Here is a 27,494-nt window from a genome sequence, read left to right on the forward strand (position 1 = left end):
TTTTGACACTTTTGGGGTTACCAGTGACATTACTGCAGTAATCAGTGCTATACATATGTCCCTCTTCAAGAAACGGACAGTGACCGGTGGTCAATTCTCACGTCTCCAGGTTGAATAAAGTTACGCTGTTACCAGTGGAGGACGCTCCGTCCTTTAAAGACCCTGTAGACAGGAAGGCTGAATCTCTGGCCCGATACCGGTTTACCGTGGCATGTTAAATTTTGAGGCTGATGTTTGCCATAACCTTGGTCTCTCAGACTTTAAAGGAATAGGCAAAGCTTTTGTGCCAAGATCTGGAAGGGGGTCAGCATTCCCCTAAACTAGCAGAGCTGGGGGATCAGTTGATTCAGGGGTTACAATATATCTGTGATGCCTCTCTTGATGCGGCCCCCTTAGCCTGCAGGGTGTCTTTGACCGTGGTGACTCTTGGTTGAAATGCTGGTCTGCGGACCAGGCCTCCAAGAAGGTGCTGACAGATCTCCCCTTCGTGGGGGGGCGCTTGTTCAGAGCTTCTATGGAAGAGATCATTAAAGGTCTCACGGGGGAGGTAAGAGCAGAGAGCCTCACCGCACACGAGGTCCTGTTTTCTGCAGTGTCGCAGGACAAGGGTCCAAAATCCTCCCGTGCCTTCTCAGGAGGTTCCAAGTGACCCTGGGTTGGTAAGTCAATAGAGGGTTCCACTGGCCCACAGACAGGTCCTCCGCTGCCTCAAGGGGCGCCCTCACCCATACACGGGGACGTCTTTACTTTTTTCTGGACCCGTGGACTTCTTTCATTTAAGACAAATGGGTCCACGAGCTGATCCGGTCCGGTTACAAGATGGAGTTTTGGTCCTTCTTTTATTCCACCCTGGGTCTGTCCCCAGATCGGCTACAGGGCCTTCCCGAGGCAGTTCAGGATCTGCTCTCAAAAGGATTCATTGTAACAGTTTCAGAGTTGGAACGTTTTCAAGGGTTTTATTCAAGCCTATTTACTGTTCAAAGGAAGGAGGGCAAGGTCCATCCAATCTTGGCCCTCAAGGCCCTGAACCACTTTGTTCGGGTTCAGAAATTCAGAATGGAGTCCATTAGCACAGTAATGGCATCCCTTCATCAAGAGGATTTTCTGGCATCTATCGATATCGAGGATGCGTACCTTCATATTCCAATATTTGTCGGGCATCAGCGTTTTCTTCGCTTTGGCACAGGTGAGGCGCACCATCAATTCGTAGCGTTACCCTTTGGTCTGGCCTCAGCTCCTCGGGTGTTCACAAAAGTGTTTGCCCCGTTGTTAACCTTGCTCAGGCAGAGGGGTGTTGCGTTACTGGGGTACCTGGACAATCTCCTTCTGCAAGCAGAGTCTCCGTCTATCCTAAAGGACAATCTGGACATCACTGTACAAACTCTGCAAGAGTTCAGCTGGACACTGAGTTTTCAGAAATCAGCTTTGTCTCTGGACTACCTGGGTCTGACTCTGGATTCAGCCTCAGCTCGGGTGTTTTTCAGAAACAAAACTACTGAAGTTGCAGCATGCGATTCGGCTCCTGTTATCCATCTCTCAGGGATTGACATGCAAGTGTTGGGCTTGATGATCTCCACCTTCGAGGCGGTTCCGTTTGCTCAGTTCCATACCAGACCTCATCAAAAGGATATTCTAGCCAAATGGGACAATAATCCACGGTCCCTGAACAGTCTGATCCTGTTGGGCCGGGGTACGAGGGGATCCCTAATATGGTGGCTTAGTTCCCCGTCGCTGTGGCAGGGAACGTCTTTTCTTACCCTTTACTGGATGGTGGTTTTCATGGACGCCAGCCTGCCGGATGGGGAGTTATCTTTGAAACAAAATCAGTCCAGATGTTCTGGTCTTGGGCTTAGTCCAGTCTGCCTATCAACACCCTGGCAATTCGGGCGATCAGGCTTTGCCTGTCCCAGTGGACAGATTGTCTGCAGGGGTGTCCTGTAAGGATTCAATCAGACAACACCACGGCTGTGGCATGTGTCAATCAAGGGGGCACCAAAAGTGCTCTAGCAGTCAAAAAAGTGGCCTGCATTCTAAGGTGGGCAGAATGCTTTGTTCCAACCCTCTCTGCTGTGCACCCTCCAGGGGTGGAAAATTGTCAGGTGGCCTACCTCAGTCGGCAGGCCCTGAGTCCAGGTAAATGGTCCCTTCACCCGGAGGTGTTTTAACAACTGTGTCTTTGGTGGGGGACCCCCAATGTGGACCTGTTAGCCTCCCGCATCAATCAGAAGGTTTCTTAGGATTGTGGCAAGGTCTCAAGACCCTCTGGCAGACGCCGCACATGCTCTGGTGGCCCCTTGGGGCAAGTATCGCCTAATATATGCCTTGTCTCCGCTACAGCTTTAACGGCCTGGCTATTGAAAGCCAGTTACTCAAGGATAGGGGATTGTCGAATTTAGTGATTCCTACTCTGTTAAAACCTAGGAAATATACTTCTCGAAAGATTTACCATCGAGTTTGGAAGGTTTACATTACTTGGTGTGAGTCTCGGGGGGGGGGGGGGGGGCTTCCCCTTGTTCCCCTTGTTCCTTTTCAGTGTCACGTCTGCTGGAGTTTCTATAAAGAGGTGTAGATCAGCGTTTGGCCCTGGGCACTATCACGGGCCAGATTTCAGCCTAGACAATTTACTTCCAAAGGCCATTGGCCACAAATTCTTTGGTTCACACCTTCGTGCAATGGGTATCGTACTCTGGTAAGGTCCTTGGTAGGGTTGCACCGATCTGACTTTTCCAGTCCCGATACAGATGCCAGGCTTTGTGTATCTGTCGATACCGATCCGGTACTGTTGTTTTGTTATAACAATTGTGCATTCAAAATCTAAAATATTATGTAATCAAGCTCAAAATTAAAAAGAATGAAATGTAGCAACAAGAAAAAAAACTGTTTATTGCTTGAACATACAATAGTAATCAAACAGTAAACATGTAAAAAACATAAAGTGCAAAGTCCTGCAAACAGGAATTTAAAATGCAACATACAACATAGAAGCTGAACCTGAGAAATACTCAGTGAGAATAAACAAAATCGAACAACAACTTGATCACACATACAAATAGCACTGTAATTTGTAAACATGTAGTTCTGTGTCAGACCACCATCATCACAATTTGATGGTGACGTGTGACAGTGACACTGGACTACCTGTTTACATTACAATGCTATTTCTTTGTGTGATCAAGCTGATTTACACATGACACAACCATGACCTGTGAATGGTCACTTAAAGCGGAGTTCCGGCCTTTTTTGCAACTTTGGTGATTCCTGGAGTGCTTGCTATGGAGATCAACAATTGGGCATTTAACATTTTTTTTTTTTTGGGGGTCCCTTACCTTATTTTCAGGGCATTTTTGATTGTACTCCCTCCTTCTCCCCCCTCGGCCACCGAAATCACTTTTGCCTTTGCATTGCATCCTGGGAGCTGTTTGTCATCACTCCCAGGAGGCTGGAAACAGGAAGCACTCCCTGGAATCAGGAAGAAGGACACAGCAGATTACACTGTGGCTTCAGATGCTCACATCCAAGATGGCCGCGCCCAGACAGCGTTTTTAAAAGTAAAATTTTGACTAAAATCCAATACAGTAAAACCCCGCTCCATCGCGGTTCAGTTTTTGCGGTCCCGGTATATTCCGTTTTTTTTTTTTGTAATGTTATTTTACTATATAAATCATTAAAAATGAAATATTTTTGTGTTTTCCATAGCTCTTGCTATGTCTCTCAGTATCTTTTATGTATTTAAATGAGTTTCTATTGTTTTAAAAGTGTGTTTAAATACCTTAAAATGCTTTTACACGTACAGTGACAGTAAAAAAAACATGCCTACAATGCATTTTAATAGGGTTTTTCTATTTTGCGGATTTTCACTTTTCGCGGCTGGGTCTGGAACGTAACCCCCGCAATGGAGGGGGGTTTACTGTACTGTACACCTTGTAAGTATGAGAATAGCGGTTCTGTAAAGGGCGATGGATTAGTATTATAGAGGTATTTTTTTTTAAAAAAGGTATTTGAGGCCGGAACTCCGCTTTAATCAGCAAAGTCTATTTCTCTTCTCATCCACAATTCTGGAAACTGTGCTGAACACTCTCTCACTTTCTACACTAGTGCAGGGGGCACAGAGGTATTTTGTGGCAGTGGCAGCAAGACAAGGTAATCTGTATTTGTTGACTCCCCAGAACTGGTATGTGTTTGAGGCAGCGATGGTTTTCTCTGCAAAATATCCATGCAGTTGGACTGCAGGGCTTGAGCTGCTTACCGCATCGGGATCTAGTTCAAACTCCTCCACAATTTGGTCAAACTCTTGCAAATTTATATATATACAGTGCCTTGCAAAAGTATTTGGCCCCCTTGAACTTTGCAAACTTTTGCCACATTTCAGGCTTCAAACATAAAGATATAAAACTGTAATTTTTTTGTGAAGAATCGACAACAAGTGGGACACAATCATGGAGTGGAACGAAATTTATTGGATATTTCAAACTTTAACAAAAAACTGAAAAATTGGGCGTGCGAAATTATTTAGCCCCCTTAAGTTAATACTTTGTAGCGCCACCTTTTGCTGCGATTACAGCTGTAAGTCGATTGGGGTATGTCTCTATCAGTTTTGCACATCGAGAGACTGACATTTTTGCCCATTCCTCCTTGCAAAACAGCTCGAGCTCTCCATCCAACCTCACTGAGCGTTTGTGAACAGCAGTTTTCAGTTCTTTCCACAGATTCTCGATTGGATTCAGGTTTGGACTTTGACTTGGCCATTCTAACACCTGGATATGTTTATTTGTGAACCATTCCATTGTAGATTTTGCTTTATGTTTTGGATCATTGTCTTGTTGGAAGACAAATCTCCGTCCCAGTCTCAGGTCTTTTGTAGACTCCATCAGGTTTTCTTCCAGAATGGTCCTGTATTTGGCTCCATCCATCTTCCCATCAATTTTAACCATCTTCCCTGTCCCTGCTGAAGAAAAGCAGGCCCAAACCATGATGCTGCCACCACCATGTTTGACAGTAGGGATGGTGTGTTCAGGGGGATGAGCTGTGTTGCTTTTACGCCAAACATAACGTTTTGCATTGTTGCCAAAAAGTTTGATTTTGGTTTCATCTGACCAGAGCACCTTCTTCCACGTGTTTGGTGTGTCTCCCAGGTGGCTTGTGGCAAACTTTAAATGACACTTTTTATGGATATCTTTAAGAAATGGCTTTCTTCTTGCCACTCTTCCATAAAGGCCAGATTTGTGCAGTATACGACTGATTGTTGTCCTATGGACAGAGTCTCCCACCTCAGCTGTAGATCTCTGCAGTTCATCCAGAGTGATCATGGGCCTCTTGGCTGCATCTCTGATCAGTCTTCTCCTTGTATGATCTGAAAGTTTAGAGCAGGGGTGGGGAACCTCCGGCCCGCGGGCCGTGTGCGGCCCGCACGGTCCTTCTGTCCGGCCCGGACAATCGTTGCGATCCGTGCCGCTGTGTCAGAAGGAGCCGATGGCTCCGTTCTGACACTGTGAATCTCCAAAAAGGCTGGACCCGAGGCGCAGAGCAGTGCGCTTCGAGCCCGCCCATTTGTGTGACAATAGCGAATGAAAATTCGCTACTGTCTCACGGATCCGCCTCCTCCTTGGCCAATGTCATTGGCCGAGGAGGAGACGGGACGCGGGAGGACTCGAAGAGACGCGGGGACTGAAGAGAGGAAGCCGCCGCTACAACAGGTAAGTGCTCTGGGGCTTGGCACGCTGTTCACTCTGCATTGTGGCCAATCACTCCGCATTGAAAGGGGGCATGCTGTGGGCACTCCGCATTGAAAGGGGGCACGCTGTGGGCTCTCCGCATTGAAAGGGGGCACGCTGTGGGCACTCCGCATTGAAAGGGGGCATGCTCTGGGCGCTCCGCATTGAAAGGGGGCACGCTCTGGGCACTCCGCATTGAAAGGGGGCACGCTGTGGGCACTCCGCATTGAAAGGGGGCACGCTCTGGGCACTCCGCATTGAAAGGGGGCACGCTCTGGGCACTCCGCATTGAAAGGGGGCACGCTGTGGGCACTCCGCATTGAAAGGGGGCACGCTGTGGGCACTCTGCATTGAAAGGGGGCACGCTGTGGTCAGTCTGCATTGAAAGGGGGGGCACGCTGTGGTCAGTCTGCATTGAAAGGGGGGCACGCTGTGGTCAGTCTGCATTGAAAGGGGGGCACGCTGTGGTCAGTCTGCATTGAAAGGGGGCACGCTGTGGTCAGTCTGCATTGAAAGGGGGCACACTATACCTTGATTACTGAAGGCCCCTTTCACACTTTTGTGACCTCAAAGTCACGCAATTTTTGACAGCGTTTTTTTCCGCAAATCAATGCCTATTACATTTATGCATACATTTTGTACGGCCCCCGAATGATGTTACAAAAATCCAAATGGCCCTTGGTAGAAAAAAGGTTCCCCACCCCTGGTTTAGAGAGACGGCCAGGTCTTCGTAGATTTGCAGTGGTCTGATACTCCTTCCATTTCAATATTATCGCTTGCACAGTGCTCCTTGGGATGTTTAAAGCTTGGGAAATCTTTTTGTATCCAAATCTGGCTTTCAACTTCTCTACAACAGTATCTCGGACCTGCCTGGTGTGTTCCTTGTTCTTCATGATGCTCTCTGCGCTTTAAACGGACCTCTGAGACTATCACAGTGCAGGTGCATTTATACGGAGACTTGATTACACACAGGTGGATTCTAGTTATCATCATTAGTCATTTAGGTCAACATTGGATCATTCAGAGATCCTCACTGAACTTCTGGAGAGAGTTTGCTGCACTGAAAGTAAAGGGGCTGAATAATATTGCACGCCCAATTTTTCAGTTTTTTAGTTGTTAACAAAGTTTGAAATATCCAATAAATTTTGTTCCACTTCATGATTGTGTCCCACTTGTTTTTGATTCTTCAAAAAAATTAGTTTTATATCTTTATGTTTGAAGCCTGAAATGTGGCAAAAGGTCGCAAAGTTCAAGGGGGCCGAATACTTTCACAAAGCACTGTGTATGTGTGTATGTATGTATATGTATATATATATATATATATATATATATATATATATATATATATATATATATATATATAAAATATGAATTTGTATAATAATAAATTATTAAAGAATGTAAGCCTAGCCTATTTAATTTATATTCTTATTTAGAATATAAATTATATAGGCTTACATTCTTTATAGAATTTTTTTATTATACAAATTCATATATATACATATATATAATATAATTACTATAATCAGTCTCAGGTTTTTTATTGTCATCAAGTGTTAGAATTTCAAAATGTTTAAATTTACAGAATGGCATCTCATCAAATACAGTAGAAGTGTTATTGTGGAGAGTAAAAATCTATAATATAGATCACAATGACATTAGGTCTATATATTATAGATAGATTTTTTATTCTCCTCTCCACAATAACACTTCTACTGTATTTGATGAGATGCCATGCTGTAAATTTAAACATTTAGAAATTCTAACACTTGATGGGCTAATGTAATAATTAGTTATGTTACACAATCTTACTTGTCTTTATATTTTGGGTCCAGCAGGGTGGCAAGTGCATATAGGGGTTTATCTTCCACAGTGTTGAATCGTTTGTTGACAGCTTGAAGCAGGGTTATTTTCATTGTTTTGATGCCAGTATCGGCATTGCCTTCTTTAGCAAGGATGCTTTTGAGGACCGCGACAGTTGAAATTACGTAAGCGGTGGAGGCAGTCAATGAGCTTACTTTCCTTGTTGGCTCTTCAAATGATGCTAGAACATTGTTCGTTTTTTTCTAGCAAAGCCCACTGGTTAGTGGTCAGTGTACTGGGCAGGTCATCATGGTTGAAAATCAAAAAATGTTGGTATAATCAGCGCAAACCATATATGTGTATAAATTGAATAAATGAATAAACGCACAAGGCTGCAAACAATCAGTGCTATACGCAAAACACCAGTGAATACAAATACATAAATGATATTGCTGCGCCAAGTGAAAAATGATTCAATCAGTGATAATTAATGCAAATATTCAAAATAAAATTATATATACTAATGTAAAAGCAAATCAATGCTAATACCAAGTGCAGTAAAGTGCAAGGCTATTAAAAGTCCCAGTGCTAATGACCAAGTGAATAGTAAATTAAAATCCCAAAAGATCAGTGAAAAAATGAATAGCCAAAAAATCAAATCAAATAAAACACTCAATCTTCATCTGTAATCAATATTGAAGTGCCACAAGGCTCCACACTCCACACAGGTGCTCCCGGTGACTAGTGCCAGATTCGCAGCTCACCTTAGGGATAGACTCAAAGGAGTCATACACACGTAGAGATCCTATGGACCAACAGCCTGTTATCTCCTCTCCTTCCTCTTCAGCTGCCCCCCTCCGAGTGCGACAGGAACACAGCAGGAACTTTTCTCTGGCAATAACATGGTGTGGGCAGATTTCTGCCAGTCATATGTAAATATACACACGTGTGTGTGTGTGTGTATATATATATATATATATATATATATATATATATATATATATATACACACACACTATATTATCAAGAGAATTGCGATGTCTGTCTGCCTTTACACTCACATGAATTTTAATGGCATCCCAGTCTTAGTTCGTAGGGTTTAATATTGGGTTGGCCCACCCTTTGCAGCTATAACAGCTTCAACTCTTCTGGGAAGGCTATCCACAAGGTTTAGGAGTGTGTGTGTGTGTGTGGTAATGTTTAACCATTCTGGAAGCGCATTTCTGAGGTCAGGCACTGATTTTCAACAAGAAGGCCTGGCTCGCAGTCTGTGCTCTAATTCATCCCAAAGGTGTTATGTCCGGTTGAGGCCAGGACTCTGTGCAGGCCAGTCAAGTTCCTCTACCCCAAACTCTTTCATCCATGTTTTTATCGATCTACTGTTCCCACAAAGTTGGGAGTATGAAATTGTCCAAAATGTTTTGGTATGCTGATTCCCTTAAGAGTTCCCTTCACTGTAATTAAGGGGCCAAGCCCAACCCCCGAAAACAACCCCACACCATAATCCCCTCTGAACCAAATGATTTGGACCAGTGCACAAAGCAATGTAAAGACATGGATGAGCGAGTTGTAGTATTGAACCCATTAGGATTCTCTGCATTATCGTGTCTTCTCTTGCATTTATGTTTCGTGGAGGACCAGCCATCTTTTGGGGGCTATAAAGAGTTGGATTATGTCAAGGTGCAATATTCTAGAAACCACAGATTTGGCCTTCATGTGGGCAACCTGCTGCCCGGAGGGTTTGTCACTTTACAACTGCTCACCATCTTGCATAGTCAGTGAAAACTGGTAAGTTAGGCTGCCAGTTAGTGTTACCAAACCAAGAACCTGCATTCACTATATCTGGTCTCCCACAGTACACAGAACATGCAGATGCAATAGTTTTAGAAAATATAAACTGATACCTTTTTTTTATCAGCCGCATATAGCAGTTACAGCAGTCTGGTGACTTGTATCAGTGTGTAGCTTTTAGGATGAGGAGTTTTCATTTCTCCCACAACTTTCCTATCAGGCTTCAATGCCCCTGACCCTCTGTCTGGACAGTGCTGATTGGCCCTGTGTTCTCCTAAGAAAAAAAAAAAACTCTCCAGCAATACACACCAAACTGAGCATGTGCAGCCTGACTCCCTAGACTCTGTAAATATTACAGTATTTTTTGGAGTCTGTGGAAGGAGGAGATGATCAAGCAGACTTTTTACACAATTCAGAGGATTAACCCCTTAGATTCCACAGAGTATAACAAGCTTGCTTTACTGCATATACATACTGATTTTACTGTTATATTTCAATATGCCCCCGTCTACAGACCACGTTACTCACCATGACACATTTGTACGGAAGAGACCCTTGTCCTCTCAACATTGGAATAATCTGCTTTGTCAATGCAGGTGTTTAAAAGCTGGCAGTGGGTTATAGGGGGAGAAGGAGGGATGACAGGTAGGGTGTTAGCAAGGTTGCAGTGGGGTCCCAGGTGTAATGAAGATGGGGGTGACAGGAGGTAGGGTGTTAGCAAGGTGGCAGTAGGGTGCCAGGTGTGATGAGGATGATAGGGTAGGGTTTTAGCAAGGTGGCAATGGGGTGCCAGGTGTGATGAGGATGACGGGGTAGGGTGTTAGCAAAGTGGCAGTGAGGTGCCAGTTGTGATGAGAATAACATGGAGTAGGGTGTTAGCAGGGTGGCAGTGGGGTGCCAGGTAGAGTGTTTGCAAAGTGGCAGTGAGGTGCCAGGCTGGATGGACATCATAGCTGATTGCTGCATATGTAATATAGAATACTGCAGTAACATGTATAGTAGCGTTATCTTGTTTATGGGAATCACTGCTTCTTGAAATCCACTAAAGCCTGTGTCCACATGCTTTTATGGGAGACGGGTCATCAATTGAGATGTCGCATCCCAACCCACTGTGTTCTTTTTTAGTTACTGGGCATGGAGCAGGAGGGAAGGACGGGGCTGTTATTTAGAATCTGTATACACACCTATATGTGTGATGTCAATATCATGTGACCTAACTAACTCCGATCAAACAGGAAATGTTTTCTCCAGCAATAGAGACCAAACTGAGCATGTGCAGCCTGATTCCACTCACTGTGTCTTATCCGGACTTGTCCAGTGGGACAGTACAGGAGGGGGAGGATCTGTGCATGCACGATCGAACAGCCTTTTTACAAATTGCAGGGGATTACCACTTAGGTTCCACATGGAGTATAAAAAGCATGCTATTCTGCATATACAGGCTGACTTTACTGTTGTGGGTTTAGCAAAACTTTTAAATGGGGTTTGTCAGATAAATAAAGAAATTAGCACAAGGTGCCAGATTAACACCAATAACTGTGAGGTATCTGAAATTGTTCTCTAATTTTGATCAATGTTCTTTTTCAAATCTCATTGAAGTTTTTTATTCTGTGCTTCAAAAAATATTCATGAAATATGCTTAACAAAACTGCTGTTTTACTGCTGTTTAGCTTATTTCAAATAGGACTAAGCAGTGACCTGGAAATTGTAACTTGTTCTCTAATTTTGATCTGTCTGTGGTCTGTTAAGGGCAAATTTTTAAAGCAGCTCTAAAATCTAAGGGACACAGATGTTTGTTTGAACCATTTATGCAGATATTATAAAGCGCCTCCTGTAATGTAATTAGATGTACCCTTTTAAGTAAAGTGGTTAGAGTTGTTTCAGACTGATTTGCTTGTAACGTAATCTTCTGGTAACCCCTTTTATTTTTTTTTTCCAAAAATTTTATTGAAGAATAATGAGAAAACATAACAGCAGATGCAATGTATTGGTAACCCCTTTTATGGGCATTTCTTCACAAGAAGAAATCGGTATACATACTTTTTTTTTTTGAGCCGATTCGACCGGTTTTCAGTGGCGAATGCTCTGTAGAAGACACGGCCAACAATGGCTATAAAATGAATGGAAAGTTACATCACCCATAGACTTACTATGGGGCTTCCGTTGTCTGTTGTGTCCTCTGCACCCGCCTCCACAGCAAAACCGCGGCTGACAGCTCAGCGTGGGATTGGGTCGGATCAGCTTAAAAAAAGGTAAGTATACTGATTTCTTCTTTACAGGGCTAGAGGGGTTAGCGTTAGATCGTGGAGATCTATAGATGCAGGGATTTTACTGTTAGGGTGGAATTATCCTTTAATATTTCTAGTACAGTATGGACAAATAGGGAGAAGTCGATCACGGTAGGCCGAAAGAACTGCTCTTCCTTCAATACATTTCTGCATGAGATAGCAGAGATGATTTGGAAGTGAATTGAAATAGTTTAGTGTAATATAGACTTTTTTTTGCTTCATTAGAATACTGTACTTGTATGTCTGTATAGGAAAGTTAGGTTATTGCCTTATGATTAATGTAATCTTTTTTTTTTTTTCGCCTTTCCCTAGTCTCTCATATTTGACGAGGTTGACTTGTCAGATGCAAGCGTCGCTGAGTCAAGTACAAAAAATGTGAACAACAGCTTCACGGTAAGATATATTTCTCTGAAAGCTTCACAACAAGAAATTAAATCAAAGAAAATTCTTGCCAGTTGTCTATTAGTTCTTTTGTATCACAATTTCTTTTAAGGCTCAGGTATTTAGTCTGTCACCCGAAAAAGGCAGAATAACATTTATGTGTGGTGTCTGTGTGTGTCCTGGTTAATCTGACAGTTATATTAAAAATCACACTGTATTCGATGTATAAATGTATTTGTATAAGATGCTTTTTGAGTAATTCTCTGCAGATTAGAGTGTTGTGTTCATGTTGTTTCTTTACAACAAACTGGCTACGTTCTGCAAAAGTACAGGCACTTTAAATAAAAGGCACCAAAATGCTGATTTTTCCTAGGTGACTTCTCAGCAGTTGATTTCTGAACTGTTTTAGTTTTCTCTGTGACACCATGATCTTGTGTCGGATACGTGAGAATTGCTCTCAAGTGAGTGAGCAACGATGGAGTGTCACTTGCTGGTTCAGCCAGAGAACAATGACATTGGAGAAGGTAAATTGGCTTTAGGCGGTTCTATTACTGGCTACAGCTAATTAGTGTGAAATGGCTTTAAGATGTTTTCTGTTCTGTTATAAACCAATAGAACCAGGATAGCCTGCAAGGGCAAACCTTTTGCCTGTCTTCACTTACAAAATACCTAATGGTTTGCTTTTCTTTAGTGTGTCTGTTTTTAGAATGTTTTTTTTCAGTGTGATTTCCGTCTAATTTTGTTTTGCTTGCAAATAATTATGCAATAATGGAACATTAGTACTTGCTTAAAACTAATACTACAGTACATACATGAAAAAAAAAAAAAAAGTGTGTGATCCCCTTGGAATTAACTGGTTTTCAGCAGTAATTTGCCATAAAAGGTCATCGGAACCTCATCTAAGTCACAATAGACAAATAACAATTTGCTTAAAGTGGAACTTTACCCATGAAAACTTTATAAAAATAATGTTCTTTAGTAAGAAACATACATTCCACATTTGTAATTATGCTACCAAAATAAGTGCATGCTGTAAATTGCTTCCAGCATTGTTTGTTTCTTTAGCTGGAGGCTGCCATTTTACTGAAGCCCTGAGCAGCAGTAAATCTTTAGGCTGTCAGCAGTTCGGCCTCTAAACTTTTGGCACTGTGCCTGAAAATAGTAACTGAGCATGTGCAGAGCAGGATGAAACATTGCATTCTTGTATTTTAAACAGTGTAGGCACTTATTTATGTGTTTACATTGCTATACCTGCAATGGGCCAGCCTGAAGTGATCTAGCAGGACTTAATTTTCTGACTAAAGTTCCACTTTAAGCTGATACCACACAAACAATTCTAATCTCTCGTGTCTTTTTTAACACACCCATTAAACATTCACAGAGATGGAGGAAAAATGTAAGTAAAACCAATGGCTAATTACCTCAAAGCTAATTGAAGTCCTTAGTTTGCACACCTGGAGTCCAATAATAAATGGGTTAGGAGGTATGGTTTAGAGCTTCTTTAATTAAGAGATCGAGGGGAAAATTATTTCCCAAATTTGTCAAAATATTCGTAAAGGATCATGTCACTGTCAGTGTGGCTGTCTGCCAGCAGAAGTTTAGTAGAAGTTGGGTGATGCAGCAGGACAATGACTCTAAACATTGAAGTAATACTTACCTAGGTGGATACAGCATTGATCCGATGATGCATCTCTCCCCAGCAGCCACTTTTCAAAGACCTGAATGATCAAAGCCTGCTGATTGCTCCGTTCTTGGGTCTGCTCTGAGCACAGAGTAATGACTGTCAATCACTGCTCTTTGCTCTTCCCCGCAGCACTGTGGCGGGAATGGCTGGCTCGGTCTCCTAGCAGCTTGTTGAATGGATGAGCTGTCTGCCAGTCAGGCATGTGGGCAGATCCTGACATTGCTGGGATCTCTGCACAGCCTGGACCGGCTCTTTGGAGTCCGCAGACAGCAGGCTTTAGTTGGCTGAAACTCGGTCACAGGAGTGCAGTACTAAATGCCCTTCTGTGACCCACAGGAAAAGTATAGCCAAAAGAGCTTTGCCCATACTTGGTCGCTTAAGCACATGGTAGAGAATTCAATACAAAGCAGTTGTGCCACCTTTCTGCTGTTTTTATCTCTTGGTAATGTATTTCGCCAATTTCATGAAGCATTTAGGACACTTTTGGTTCGGATAGTGAATTGTGCACCAAATTCAGGTAGTTGTAAAATGTGCCTCTTTTACATAGTGTCACATTGAATGCGCCTAATGTAAAAGTGGAGCTAATTAGGAGCAACTCTCTTTTTGAGTACACAGCGAAAAACTGGCCACTCTATGCTAGAAATGTAGCACTTTGTACTAACCTTTTTATCTATTTATTTTTTGTAAAGATGCATTAAAGGTTTTCTGTACTGAAAGATATGTAGGCTTTTATTGTCACCTCACTCTTCAAAAAAATTTAAAAAAGAAAAGTTTCTATGATGGGTCAGAGTGGTTTCAGTTTTCTGTGTCATTGTCCTGGAACAAGTATTTTCATCAGAAGTCCTGGCTTCACATGCTATAAGCTTGTCCTGGGTCAGGGGCTTTGAAGGTCATTGAAGCCAGAGAAAACCAAGCAATTAGCCTTTCAGTTAATTGTATTTTGCAGGTGTCTAACCTTTTAGGCTGGGTTAACACTGGTGTGAACACATACACGTTATGTGATTCGTACCACATTGTTGTGCAGGTCACATGCGATGCCTGTGCATTGCAACAGGACCCTTTTTTTGGTCAGCACTGGGTTTGGATCGCATGGCACCCCTGCAATCCGATTCCTGTACCATTTTACAGTTCACACTGCGATCTGCAAACCGAGCTGGGAGTGTCATTAACTTTACATTGACACCCACAGCAGTTCGCCGAGAGCAGTGTGAGCTACCTGTGAGTCCTATGCGGTGCAGGAACCCGCACTGGGATCGTTCTGGTTCCCACATCACACAAGTGTGAACCCAGCCTCAAGCCAGCTCCTGGTTTCCAGTAACACTTGCCCAGGCTTGAGCGTATATCTTAACAATGAACTAGAGCTAGATACACTTGGAGTGGAGATTCAGGTTTGTTAACTTCCCTTCCTAGTGCTCCTTATGGAGGAAAACAATTTTTCTCTTACGTCCTCCGACAGTCGCCGCCCATTCACACAGTCTTCACTAATGGGTATTGCTTCCTCTCCACAGGAGTTTCTAGGCATAAGACTTGTAAAAGAACAATTTATCTACATAGTCACACCCATGGGGGCTGTCCTTCTAGTCCAATACCCCCCTGCAATAGCCATCCCAATTCAGTTTGTCTTCTGCCTAGCTTAGGAGTGGATAGGCTTCCCTGTGCTGAGGTTACAGTCTCAGCCTTCCTCTTTTTCTTTTATGATTTATTTTCTGAAAATGTCATTTTTCTTTACTTTGCTAGCTGTTTATTTTATCAGCACTAGTTAGTTGGATATTCGGATGAAGACGGCCTTTGCGGAGCTGGGAATCGGACTGACCGTCCTGGTTCCCCAGGACAGAGGGTCAGCTAGAATACCAGCCCGCCATCGAGCGTTTCGCAGGCTATGTGTTCCCCCTGGCCTCGCAAACGACCCGTCCCTGTCCATCAGGGATGAAGCCATGTGAGGTGGCTGCCTCACTGGACACAGCATAGGTTTGTCCGTGCACTACTAGTGTCCTGCGTTTCTGGCTGGCGGCACTCCCCTGCCATATGAGGTTGGGCAGGTTCCCGCTTGATATGAGGCACCCCACGCCATCGGGTACAGGTAAGTACATTCTGTGTGGGGCCTCTGTCTGGGGTTGGCAGTCCTGTGTGTCTGTGGTGTCCCCTGTGTCTGTGCGTTTTGGGCTCCCTGTTACCGGTCCCTGCGGGGGTTTTTATTCTCTCACAGCAGAGCTGTGTGGGGGATTGGGGAGTCCCTCTCCTGAGGTCACTTTAGGGTGCTTGGAGGTGCAGACACATGCGGCGACCGCTGCGGGGTTAAAAACCGCCGGTCCACCATTTTAAGTGTGGACAGCATGTCTGGCTTCATTATGGGTGTTTATGCAGCATGCTATGTAGTGATTTTGGCGCCTTGCGGCGCCATCTTGCATGTGGCAAATGATCGTTCCGAGCACATGCGGCAGCATTTACCAAGAAATGCCCTCGGCCCTTGCCTGTCTCATCTCAGACCTCAGATTCTGAGGCTGATATAGTCGCTGGCGACGTAGACCCCCTTTTGGAGGATGAGTCTCCCCATTTAAACTTTTCTGCCATGGAAGAGGATGTTTCCACACCCGCCTTGGCACAGGAAAAGGCGCTGGTATATGCTTTGATATCCTCAGTGAGGGACACCCTAAAAACCTCGGATGCGATTTCTATATCGCAAGGAGCCTTGAAATCCTTTGGATCCCTCAGGGCAAAGAAATCGGCCAAGGTTTTTCCTTGTCCCAAAGTCTTGTCAGCCTTGGTGGAGGAACAATAGCGGCGAACTAATCGCACGCTTGCAATTCCCAAACGTTTGGCTTGACGCTACCAGTTTGAGGAAGAGATCTCACGCAAATGGAAGGTCTCCCCTCAGGTGGACCCCCGATATGCGGTATTCACAAGGCCACGGTTTTACCGGTGGCAGAATTCTCATCTCTCCCTGATCCGGTTGACATATACGGTAGTGGGATCTATTCTCAGGCCTGCCCTGACTACTATTCTAGTCTATCAGACTATGCTTGAATTGGTAAAGGCTCTGAGAGAGGCACTGACGGTAACCCCATTACCATCATCTGCCCTGGAACTCGCTGACCAATTATTGCAGACTCTGCAATTTGTATGCGATGCTAACCTGGACATTCTTCCGCTTGCGGCCAGATCATCAGTGGTAAGTGTGCTCATCAGACGTGCGATCTGGCTAAAGTCCTGGTCAGCTGACCAGGCTTCTAAGAAGCTTTTGGTGGATTTTCCCTTTTAGGGTGATCGCCTTTTTGGTTCCTCCTTGGATGGACTTGATCAAGACGGTCACTGAAGGAAAGAGCACACTCCTTCCTCACACGACTAAGGGTAAGTCTCCCTCGCGTAAGCGAGGTCCTTCCTTTACAGCCCAGAAGCGTCTTTTTTGTGCGACCGTTTCGCAGAAATCCAAACAGACTTCGGGCGGGAAAAGGATCCGGGAAACGGTGGGCTGGTAAGCCAATATCCTCTGCCCCCAGCACCTCCAAGCAGACCCCTTCTGTCTGAAGGGGCGCCTCCACCCACTTCAGGGGTGGCGAGATGTCTCAGTTTCTTCCTGGATCCTTGGACTTCACTGTTGCACGACAGGTGGGTCCACAAGGTAATTCAGTCCGGGTACAAGATAGAGTTTTGTTCACGTCCGTCAGACAGATTCTTTCCCTCCAATCTTCAGCTGTCCCTAGACCGCCTTGCGGGGCTGCAGGAAGCAATTCGGAATATGCTGTCACAAGGCGTGATTGTTCCAGTTCCTCATCAGGAACGCTTTCAAGGGTTCTATTCGAACCGGTTTACCGTTCCACGGAAGGAGGGCAAATTGCGTCCGATCTTGGACCTCAAAACTCTGAACAGCTTTGTGCGCGTCCAGAAATTTTGCATGGAGTCCCTGCAGGCAGTGGTGGCATTCTTGCATCAGGGGGACCTGCTGGCCTCAATCGATATCAAGGATGCCTATCTCCATGTCCCTATTTGCCAGGGTCATCAACGATTCCTCCACTTCGTGGTGTGCAAGGACCATTTTCAGTTTGTGGCGTTACCGTTTGGTCTCGCCTCTGCTCCCAGGATATTCACCAAGGTGTTAGCGCCTATCCTGGCTCTGCTTTGACAGAGAGGAATAGCGATTCTGGGGTACCTGGATGATCTTCTCCGAGCGGACTCGTCTGTGACATTGGAACGGGATTTGGAGGTGACCATTCACACTCTGAAGCAGTTCGGTTGGAATCTCAAAATTCAGTAATCTGCCCTGGTTCCAACAACCAGTCATGAGTATCTAGGTATGATCCTAGATTCAGCTTCGGCAAAGGTATTTCTACCTCCCTGAAGTTACCGAAGTTAAGGAAAGCGATTTATATATATATATATAAATTATGTAGCGCCAAAGGATAAATACATTCAATATGCACAAAATGTGTCAATTAACAAAAATATATATGTCTGTGAATGAATAAATACATATAGAAATGTATCACAATCAAAGTGCAAGTGCTCTTAATTAATGTGATAAAAAATATATTCCAGGTGATAAAAACTATATCAGTGAATAAAACAATGGTTATAATAAATGACTATTGTCACAATGAGTGCTCATGCAAATAAAAAGTCACACATATGCATCCACTAGTGGGAAATAGAAATAAGTGCACAGAAGTTCATAACAAATGGGTGATATCTTCTAAGCTGTGTTAGTATCAATGACCAGGTGCTGGTGCTTGAATAACTAAAAAGTGCCTTGGTGCATAAATGGTAATCCTGGCCGCTCACTACCTGGTTTGGCTCACAAATTATAATGAGCCAAACTCGCTTTTTGCACACACAGATGCTAGTAGGTGTGGATAGGTAACTTCCTCCTGTCCTCCCTCTGTATAAAGGTGCTTCAGGTAGTCGTGGTTTTGACGTAACGCGTACGGGGGAGGATCCTGCACACTCTGTAGCACCCATATCGCTGTCCATGCCGCACTGGCTGAGTGCTAGTTCATGTGAGTGGTTTTCTGTTTTATTTTACCCCAATAAAGTATACGTTACAGAGAGCACTAGATCGCTGTATTTATTTCACACATGTATCGTACTATGACGGTGGAGAGAGGAGTGTGAGGAAGCGACCACCCTATCCCCTTCAGTGTGTCAGCGACACTGCGGATCTGGCCATTTTTTTTACCTGAAGCACCTTTATACAGAGGGAGGACAGGAAGAAGTTACCTCTCCACACCTACTAGCACCTGTGTGTGCAAAAAGCGGGTTTGGCTCATTATAATTTGTAAGCCAAACCACCAAGGCACTTTTTAGTTATTCAAGCACCAGCACCTGGTCTTTTGATACCAACACAGCTTAGAAGATATCACCCATTTGTTATGAACTTCTGTGCACTTCTATTTCACACTAGTGGATGCATACAGTGCTTTGCGAAAGTATTCAGCCCCCTTGAACTTTTCAACCTTTTGCCACATTTCAGGCTTCAAACATAAAGATATAAAACTGTAATTTTTTGTGAAGAATCAACAACAAGTGGGACACAATCATGAAATGGAACAAAATTTATTGGATATTTCAAACTTTTTTAACAAATAAAAAACTGAAAAATTGGGCGTGCAAAATTATTCAGCCCCCTTAAGTTAATACTTTGTAGCGCCACCTTTTGCTGCGATTACAGCTGTAAGTCGCTTGGGGTATGTCTCTATCAGTTTTGCACATCGAGAGACTGAAATTTTTGCCCATTCCTCCTTGCAAAACAGCTCGAGCTGAGTGAGGTTGGACGGAGAGCGTTTGTGAACAGCAGTTTTCAGTTCTTTCCACAGATTCTCGATTGGATTCAAGTCTGGACTTTGACTTGGCCATTCTAACACCTGGATATGTTTATTTGTGAACCATTCCATTGTAGATTTTGCTTTATGTTTTGGATCATTGTCTTGTCGGAAGACAAATCTCCATCCCAGCCTCATGTCTTTTGCAGACTCCATCAGGTTTTCTTCCAGAATGGTCCTGTATTTGGCTCCATCCATCTTCCCATCAATTTTAACCATCTTCCCTGTCCCTGCTGAAGAAAAGCAGGCCCAAACCATGATGCTGCCACCACCATGTTTGACAGTGGGGATGGTGTGTTCAGGGTGATGAGCTGTGTTGCTTTTACGCCAAACATAACGTTTTGCATTGTTGCCAAAATGTTTGATTTTGGTTTCATCTGACCAGAGCACCTTCTTCCACATGTTTGGTGTGTCTCCCAGGTGGCTTGTGGCAAACTTAAAACGACAGTTTTTATGGATATCTTTAAGAAATGGCTTTTTTTCTTGCCACTCTTCAATAAAGGCCAGATTTGTGCAGTATACGACTGATTGTTGTCCTATGGACAGAGTCTCCCACCTCAGCTGTAGATCTCTGCAGTTCATCCAGAGTGATCATGGGCCTCTTGGCTGCATCTCTGATCAGTCTTCTCCTTGTATGAGCTGAAAGTTTAGAGGGATGGCAAGGTCTTCGTAGATTTGCAGTGGTCTGATTCTCCTTCCATTTCAATATTATAGCTTGCACAGTGCTCCTTGGGATGTTTAAAGCTTGGGAAATCTTTTTGTATCCAAATCCGGCTTTAAACTTCTCCACAACAGTATCTCGGACGTGCCTGGTGTGTTCCTTGTTCTTCATGATGCTCTCTGCGCTTTAAACGGACCTCTGAGCCGATCACAGTGCAGGTGCATTTATACGGAGACTTGATTACACACAGGTGGATTCTGTTTATCATCATTAGTCATTTAGGTCAACATTGGATCATTCAGAGATCCTCACTGAACTTCTGGAGAGAATTTGCTGCACTGAAAGTAAAGGGGCTGAATAATTTTGCATGCCCAATTTTTCAGTTTTTTAGTTGTTAACAAAGTTTGAAATATCCAATACATTTCGTTCCACTTCATGATTGTGTCCCACTTGTTGTTGATTCTTCACAAAAAATTACAGTTTTATATCTTTGTTTGAAGCCTGAAATGTGGCAAAAGGTCGCAAAGTTCAAGGGGGGCCGAATACTTTCGCAAGGCACTGTATGTGTGACTTATTATTTGCAAGAGCACTCATTGTGACAATAGTCATTTTCTATAACCATTGTTTTATTCACTGATATAGTTTTTATCACCTGGAATATATTTTTTATCACATTAATTAAGAGCACTTGCACTTTGATTGTGATACATTTTTATATGTATTTTAGTTATTCACAGACATATATATTTTTGTTAATTGGCACATTTTGTGTATTTTGAATGTATTTATCCTTTGGCGCAACTTTATATATATATTATATATATATATATATATATATATATATATATATATATATATATATATATATATATATATATATATATATATATATATATATATATATTTGTGGATCGTTTCTAGTGTTTAGGTAAATGCACCTTTATGTTGGCAGCCATTGGTCCCCTTATCTGGCTATTTAGCTATTAATTGGGGTACTAGTCTTTTTCGTTGGTCAGCGCTGATTAATTACCTTTTATCAAATTTTGTTAAAGGACAGGGGTCTGTCCAATTCTGTGATCCCTATCTTACTCACAGCTAGGAAGTCCGCTTCTCGGAAGATTTATCATCGTACGTGGAAAGCGTACATTGCTTGGTGCGAATCGCTGAAGCTGTATCCTAGATCCTTTGCTGTCAGCAGGATTCTGACCTTTCTACAGAAAGGGGTTGACCAACATTTGGCGTTGGGCACTTTTAAGTGTCAGCTCTCGGCCTTGGCTGTGTACTTCCAACGCCCTTTGGCTACGCACTCTTTGATTTGTACATTTCTTCAGGGGGTTCGCCATTTGGCTCCCACCAGGAGGTCTCCGTTACCTCCTTGGGACCGTTTCTATCGGTTCTAAAGAAAGTTGCCTTTATGGTGGCTATCACCTCTGCGCGCAGGGTTTCTGAACTAGTGGCGCTATTTTGCCACTCTCCTTATCTGGTAATACACAGGGATAAGGTAGTGTTACAGCCTAATCCGTCGTTTCTTCCTAAGGTAGTTTCAGACTTCCATCTGAACGAAGACATAGTGCTTCCGTCACTGTGTCCGAAACCCTCACATCCTAAGGAAATTGCCTTGCATTGCTTGGATGTGGTTTTGGCGATACAGGTGTATCTGGAGACTACTGAGTCCTTTCGTAAGTCAGACTCTCTGTTATTACGGATGGACCCCGTAAGGGTCAGGCTGCGTCTGCGGCGACCATCTTTTTCGATGGATCAGACAGACAGTGGTAAAGGCGTATTCTCTTAAGGGCAAGGTTCCTCCTTTCCCTGTAACGGTTGACTCTACGTGGGCATTGAGTGCCTCTTGGGCTTTCCGCCATCAGGCGTCAGTGATGCAGGTTTGCAAGGCGGCCACGTGGTCCTCTGTACATACGTTCACCAAGTTTTACAGAGTGGATGTGTTAGCATCCTCGGATGTGTCCTTTGGCCGCAAGGTTTTGCAGGCCACCATTTAAGGAGCAGTCTACTTTTCCTTCTCCTTTATGGTTTTGCTACAATTGAGCCCCAGTTGTTGCTTGTTGGGCTCCATGTTATATAGTTGGCTATGTTAGCCGTGGGAATTGCATTCTTTTAAGTTTGTCCTTTCCCCATCCCTCAGTGGTTACTGCTTTTGGACGTCCCATCCGTCTATGATTTAAAGCAGCAGCTACGTCCACCGACGGATGTAGCTCCCATCCCTCTTTTCTCTAAAAAATTGGGTTTTGGTTATTATTCACTGCTTGCAACTAAACTGAAGATGCATCAGGGAGGCCAGGGGTAATAACCCAGGGTCACCGCCCCCCTGGGCGTGTCAAACCCTTTGGCTCTACCTGGTCACTCCTAGTGGGAGGGGCTTATTACCAATCAGTCTATGATTTATAGCAGCAGCTACGTCCGTCAGTGGACTCCGAGAAATGGATTTTACAGTAAGTAAAAATTTCCATTTCTCTTACGTCCTCCGACTGTTGCCGCCCACTCATACAGTCTTCACCAATGGGGTATTGACTTCCTCTCCTTAGGAGTAGCTAGGCAAAAGACTTGTTAAAACAAAAGCATTTCCATAGACACACCCATGGGGGCTGTCCCCTTGGTCCAATACCCCTCCTGCAATAGCCATCTCAACTCAGTTTGTCTTCTGCCTAGTTCAGGGGTAGTCAGGCTTCCCTGTGCTGGGGCTACAGTCTCAGCCTTCTTCTTCTATTTTATGATTTTATTTTCTGAAAATTTTATTTTTTCTTTGCATTGCTAGCTGTTTATTTTGTCAGCTTTTAGTTAGTCGGATCTTCGGATGAAGATGGAGTTTGCTGAGCTGGGAATCGGACTGGTCGTCCTGGTTCTCCAGGACAGAGGATCAGATGGATTCCCAGCCCGCCATCGAGCGTTTCGCAGGCGTTGTGTTCGCCCTGGCCTCACAAATGACCCATCCCTGTCCTCAGGGATGCAGCCTTTTGTGGTGGCTACCTCACCGTACACATGCACGGTTCGTCCGTGCACTCCTGGTGTCCTGCGTTTTTGGCTGGCGGCCCTCCCCTGCCATCTGAGGGTGGGCGGTTTTTTTCCGTTTCTTATGAGGCACCCCACGCCATCGGGTACAGGTAAGTACACTCTGTGTGTGGCCTCTGTCTGGGGTCGGCAGTCCTCTGTGTCTGTGGTGTCCCCTATGTCTGTGCGTTTTTGGGCTCCCTGGTCCCTGCGGGGGTTTTTTCTCTCACAGCCTGCGCTGTGTGGGGTTTGGGGGATCCCTCTCCTCTGTCACTAAGGTGCTTGGAGGTACAGACTAGCGTGGCGACCGCTGCAGGGTTAAAAACCGCCGGTCCGCCATTTTAGGTGTGGGCAGCATGTGTGGCTTCACTGTGGGCGCTTGTATAGCTTTGTGTGTAGTGTATTTTGGCGCCTTACGACGCCATCTTGTGTGTGGCAACGATCGTTCCGAGCACGTCGGCGGCCATCTTGCCGAAGCCTCCCATTGCTTTGCATAGGCATCCATGTTTCCTTAGCCTGCAGCCTCTGTTCAGTCTCTGCGGTGACATCACTTCCTTCCTTTACTCAGAAGCGACCGAAGGAGCTGGTAACACACTTCTGGGGCTCTGTCCTGCTGTCCTTTTCTTTTCCTCCATTGTGCAATCTTCCTGGCTCAGTTTGTCCCTGCGGGGGGTCGGTGTTCCACAGCCATTGTAGCGGTGTGCTGCGGGGGTCCGCGACACTCTAAAAGGGCCAGTACCTCATTGGAAAAAAAAAACACTTTTTTTGATATGGAATCTCAGGACCGCAAATTCCCTCCAGCTTTGGTGGGGGATTCAAGTTCTTCTGAATCCTCTACTCTTACTAATTTGGCTGCTGTTGTGGCGTCTTTGGTGTCCAAAATGGATGTGCTGATGTCTGAACGTGCTGCTAGAAAAAGGCCTAGGATTTCTTTTTCTTCTGATTCTGAATGTGACATGGTTGCTGTAGGTAGCGTGCCCCTTTCAGGGTCTCGCTCTTCTCAGGACCCGCAAGAGTCTGAGGGGGAGGCGGAGGTTACAGGGGTGGATGTTTCCCCCCCTGGGACGCCGGAGGAACGCGCGGCTATGGATGCGCTGATTTCTGCCATTAAAGAAACATTACATTTAGAGGATGAGCCCAATCCTCCAGGCATCGTCATCTTTTGGTACACACAGGGACCCGTAAGACAGTGCAGGTTTTTCCCTGCCCCGCTGAGTTTCATCACACTGTGAATGAACAATGGCGCAATTTGAAACACACCTTAACGGTGCCTAGGAGGTTTCAACTTCTCTATCCTTTTGCGTCTACTACGCTTGCACGCTGGTGTGTGGCTCCTCAAGTGGATCACACGGTAGCCAGATTGAACAAGGCTACACTGGTTCCCACCAAAGATTCTCCAGTATTTAGGGATCCTACGGATAGGAGGCTGGAATCACTTGCCCATGGTTCCATGCTCAGGCCTATTTTCGCCTCTGTCATGGCAGCTCTGGCTGTGGCGGACTGGACCAAGGTGCTCAGACGCACACTCGTGGCTGATTCTGCCCCTCCCACTACCGTGGAGATGGTGGACCAGATTTATCAAGGGGTCATGTATTTGTGCGATGCGGCCTTAAATGAGGCCCCTTTGGCTGCGCGCCTGTCCAGTGTCGCGGTGCTTAGCAGTCGACTGATATGGTTGAAGAGCTGGTCGGCTGACCAGAAATCTAGGAAGGCGGTGGCTGACATTCCCTATGCGGGGTCTCGCCTTTTTGGGGAATCCCTGGATGAATTGGTTAAGGGAGTCACTGGGGGCAAGAGCACTCTGCTGCCCCAGAATCCTAAGGGCAAGTTTTTCCGCGGCAAGCGGGGTCCCGCCTTTAAACCTAATCAGGGTTCCTTTTGTGCCTTCAAGTCACAGTACAAGGGGAAACCCTTCAAGGGCCAGGGTGGCCAGAGAAAGCCTTGGGCCGGCAAACAAAAATCTGACCAAGCTGATGCGGTGGCCCAGTCCGCCTCTGCCTGAAGGGTGCCCTCATCCATTTCAGGGGTGAGGGGGTGGGGCGTTTGCGCGGTTTCCTTCAACCTTGGCTGCTCTGAGTTCAGGACAGGTGTACAAGATCGAATTTCTTTCACGGCCGGCGGACAGATTCTTTCCCTCAAATCTTCATTTGACCCCAGGGTGGTTACAAGCCCTGCATCAAGCGGTGCAGGATCTCCTCGCTCAGGGGGTGGTTGTCCCAGTGCCTCATTGGGACCGGTTTCGGGGGTTTTACTAGAATCTGTTCACTGTGCCCAGAAAGGAGGGCAAAGTGCGTCCGATTATGGACTTGAAAGCTCTGAACCGCTTCGTGCGTGTTCGAAAATTCCGCATGGAATCGCTCCGCTCGGTGGTAGCCTCTCTGAGCCCAGGAGAATTCCTGGCCTCTATCGACCTAAAGGATGCATATCTACACATCCCCATATTCGAGGGTCATCAGAGGTACCTCCGATTCGCTGTCGCGGAGGAACACTATCAGTTCGTGGCGTTACCTTTTGGTCTCGCTTTGGCTCCAAGGGTCTTTACCAAAGTGTTGGCGCCTGTTCTGGGACTGCTGCGGGCACAGGGCATTGCGGTCTTGGGTTATCTGGACGATCTCCTGTTAAGATCGAGTGCCAGCCAGAGTCTGCTGCTCAATCTGTCCAAATATCAAATATCTTTGATTTACGCCTTTCCTCCTCTCAAGCTTCTGCCACGACTTCTATGCAGGATCAAGGCAGGAGGGATTCTGGTCAACTTCAAAGTCCCGGACTGGCCTCACCGGGCTTGTTACGCCGATCGGTGATGTCCCTTGGATGCTTCCTCTCAGGGAGGATCTGATGTCCCAAGGACCAAGCTTCCATCCTGCTTTACAGTCACTGGCTTTGATGGCTTGGCTGTTGAACGTCAGGTGCTGATGGATAGAGGTTTGTCTGAGTCGGTGATTCCAACGCTGTTTTTTAAAAGCTAGGAAATCTACTTCTAGGAAGATCTACCATCGTACGTGGAAGACGTACATTGCGTGGTGTGAGTATCTTGAAGTTCATACCCTTTCTTTTTCGGTGGCTCAGATTTTTACCTTCCTTCAACAGGGGGTTGAGTGGAAACTGGCCTTGAGCACTATCAAGGGGCAGGTGGCAGCCTTAGCTTTCTTCTGTCCATGAGCCTTGGCCACACACTCTCTGGTGCCTACTTCTCTTCAGGGAGTTTGACACTGTCCCAGAAGGTGGCCTTTTTGTTGGCTATTACCTCTGCACGCAGGGTGTGGGAATTGGCGTTATCCTGTAGTTCACCTTTACTTGGTGGTTCTTCACCCCTATCGGTTGTTCCTTCCAAAGTTTGTCTCTGATTTTCATTTGAACGTTGTGTTGCCTTCCCTGTGTCCCAGGCCAAAAAATCCAAAGGAAATTGCTTTGCATGCCTTGGATGCGGTTCGGGCAATTATGGTGTACCTGGCAGCTACGGAGTCTTTTATAAAATCAGACTCGCTATTTGTGCTCATGGATGAGCCTCGGAAAGGGTTGTCCACTTCCTCTGCGACCATTTCCAGATGGATCAGACAGATGGTGGTTCAAGCCGATTCCATCAGGGGTCAGGTTCCTCCTTTACCTCTCAAGGCGCATTGTACTCAGTAGCTCAGTGCCTCCTGGGCTTCCGTCATCAGGCCCCAGTGATGCAGGTTTGCAAGGTGGCCACCTGGTTGTCGGTGCACACTTTCACAAAGTGGATGTATTGGCATCTGCGGATTCATCCTTTGGAGTTTTGCAGGCTGCTGTTTAGAGGACCTGGTCCTCTTTGAGGGTGTATTGTTCTTTTCAGGTGGGCTAGTTATTTTGGTTGAGCTCATGTTTATCTGGTTGGCTATAGTTTCGCCTTGGAAATTTATTTTTTGCTCTTCACACCCCCTCATGTTTAACAATGCTTTGGGATGTCCCAATGGTTAACCACTTCCTTACCGCTGGACGTCATATGACGTCCAGGGCTTTAAGTGGGGATATCTGAATGATGCCTGCAGCTGCATAATTTTTTTTCCCCTGGCGATTTCCTTCACCATGAGAAGAATCATAGTGGCTGTTAAGCCGCTTGATTGTTCTTACAGGTGGCGGGAGGGGTCAGAGTCTGCCGAGGACCAAATGGTCCCCGACAGCCTCTGACTCTCGGAGGCCCGGGCGCGATGTGATGACGTCACACCCGGCCTGGCAATTGTCAATACTGCTTTGATCTTGGATGGATAGCCGAAATAGTTTTTTAATTTTTTTATCTCAGGCTTTGTAGCCTGTAGGAGAAATCTGAGGTCTTATTGACCCCAGATCTCCCCATAAAGAGGACCTGTCATTCACTATTCGGATTTCAAGGGATGT

At 45.1% G+C, this 27,494-nt stretch overlaps 1 protein-coding gene across 4 annotated transcripts in view; it reads left to right on the forward strand.

Annotated features, from left to right (window-relative positions):
- Positions 1 to 27,494, forward strand: part of DGKH (diacylglycerol kinase eta) — a 588,450-nt gene that overhangs the window by 227,560 nt on the left and 333,396 nt on the right. For all 4 annotated transcript variants that reach the window (XM_082244880.1, XM_082244879.1, XM_082244881.1 and 1 more), the window contains one exon: positions 11,906 to 11,986. In XM_082244880.1, the coding sequence (XP_082101006.1) occupies positions 11,906 to 11,986 (81 nt within the window). The remainder of the gene's footprint in view (positions 1 to 11,905; positions 11,987 to 27,494) is intronic.

Source organism: Pelophylax lessonae, assembly GCF_965119305.1.
Source record: "Pelophylax lessonae genome assembly, chromosome: 2".
Taxonomy (NCBI): Eukaryota; Metazoa; Chordata; class Amphibia; order Anura; family Ranidae; genus Pelophylax; species Pelophylax lessonae.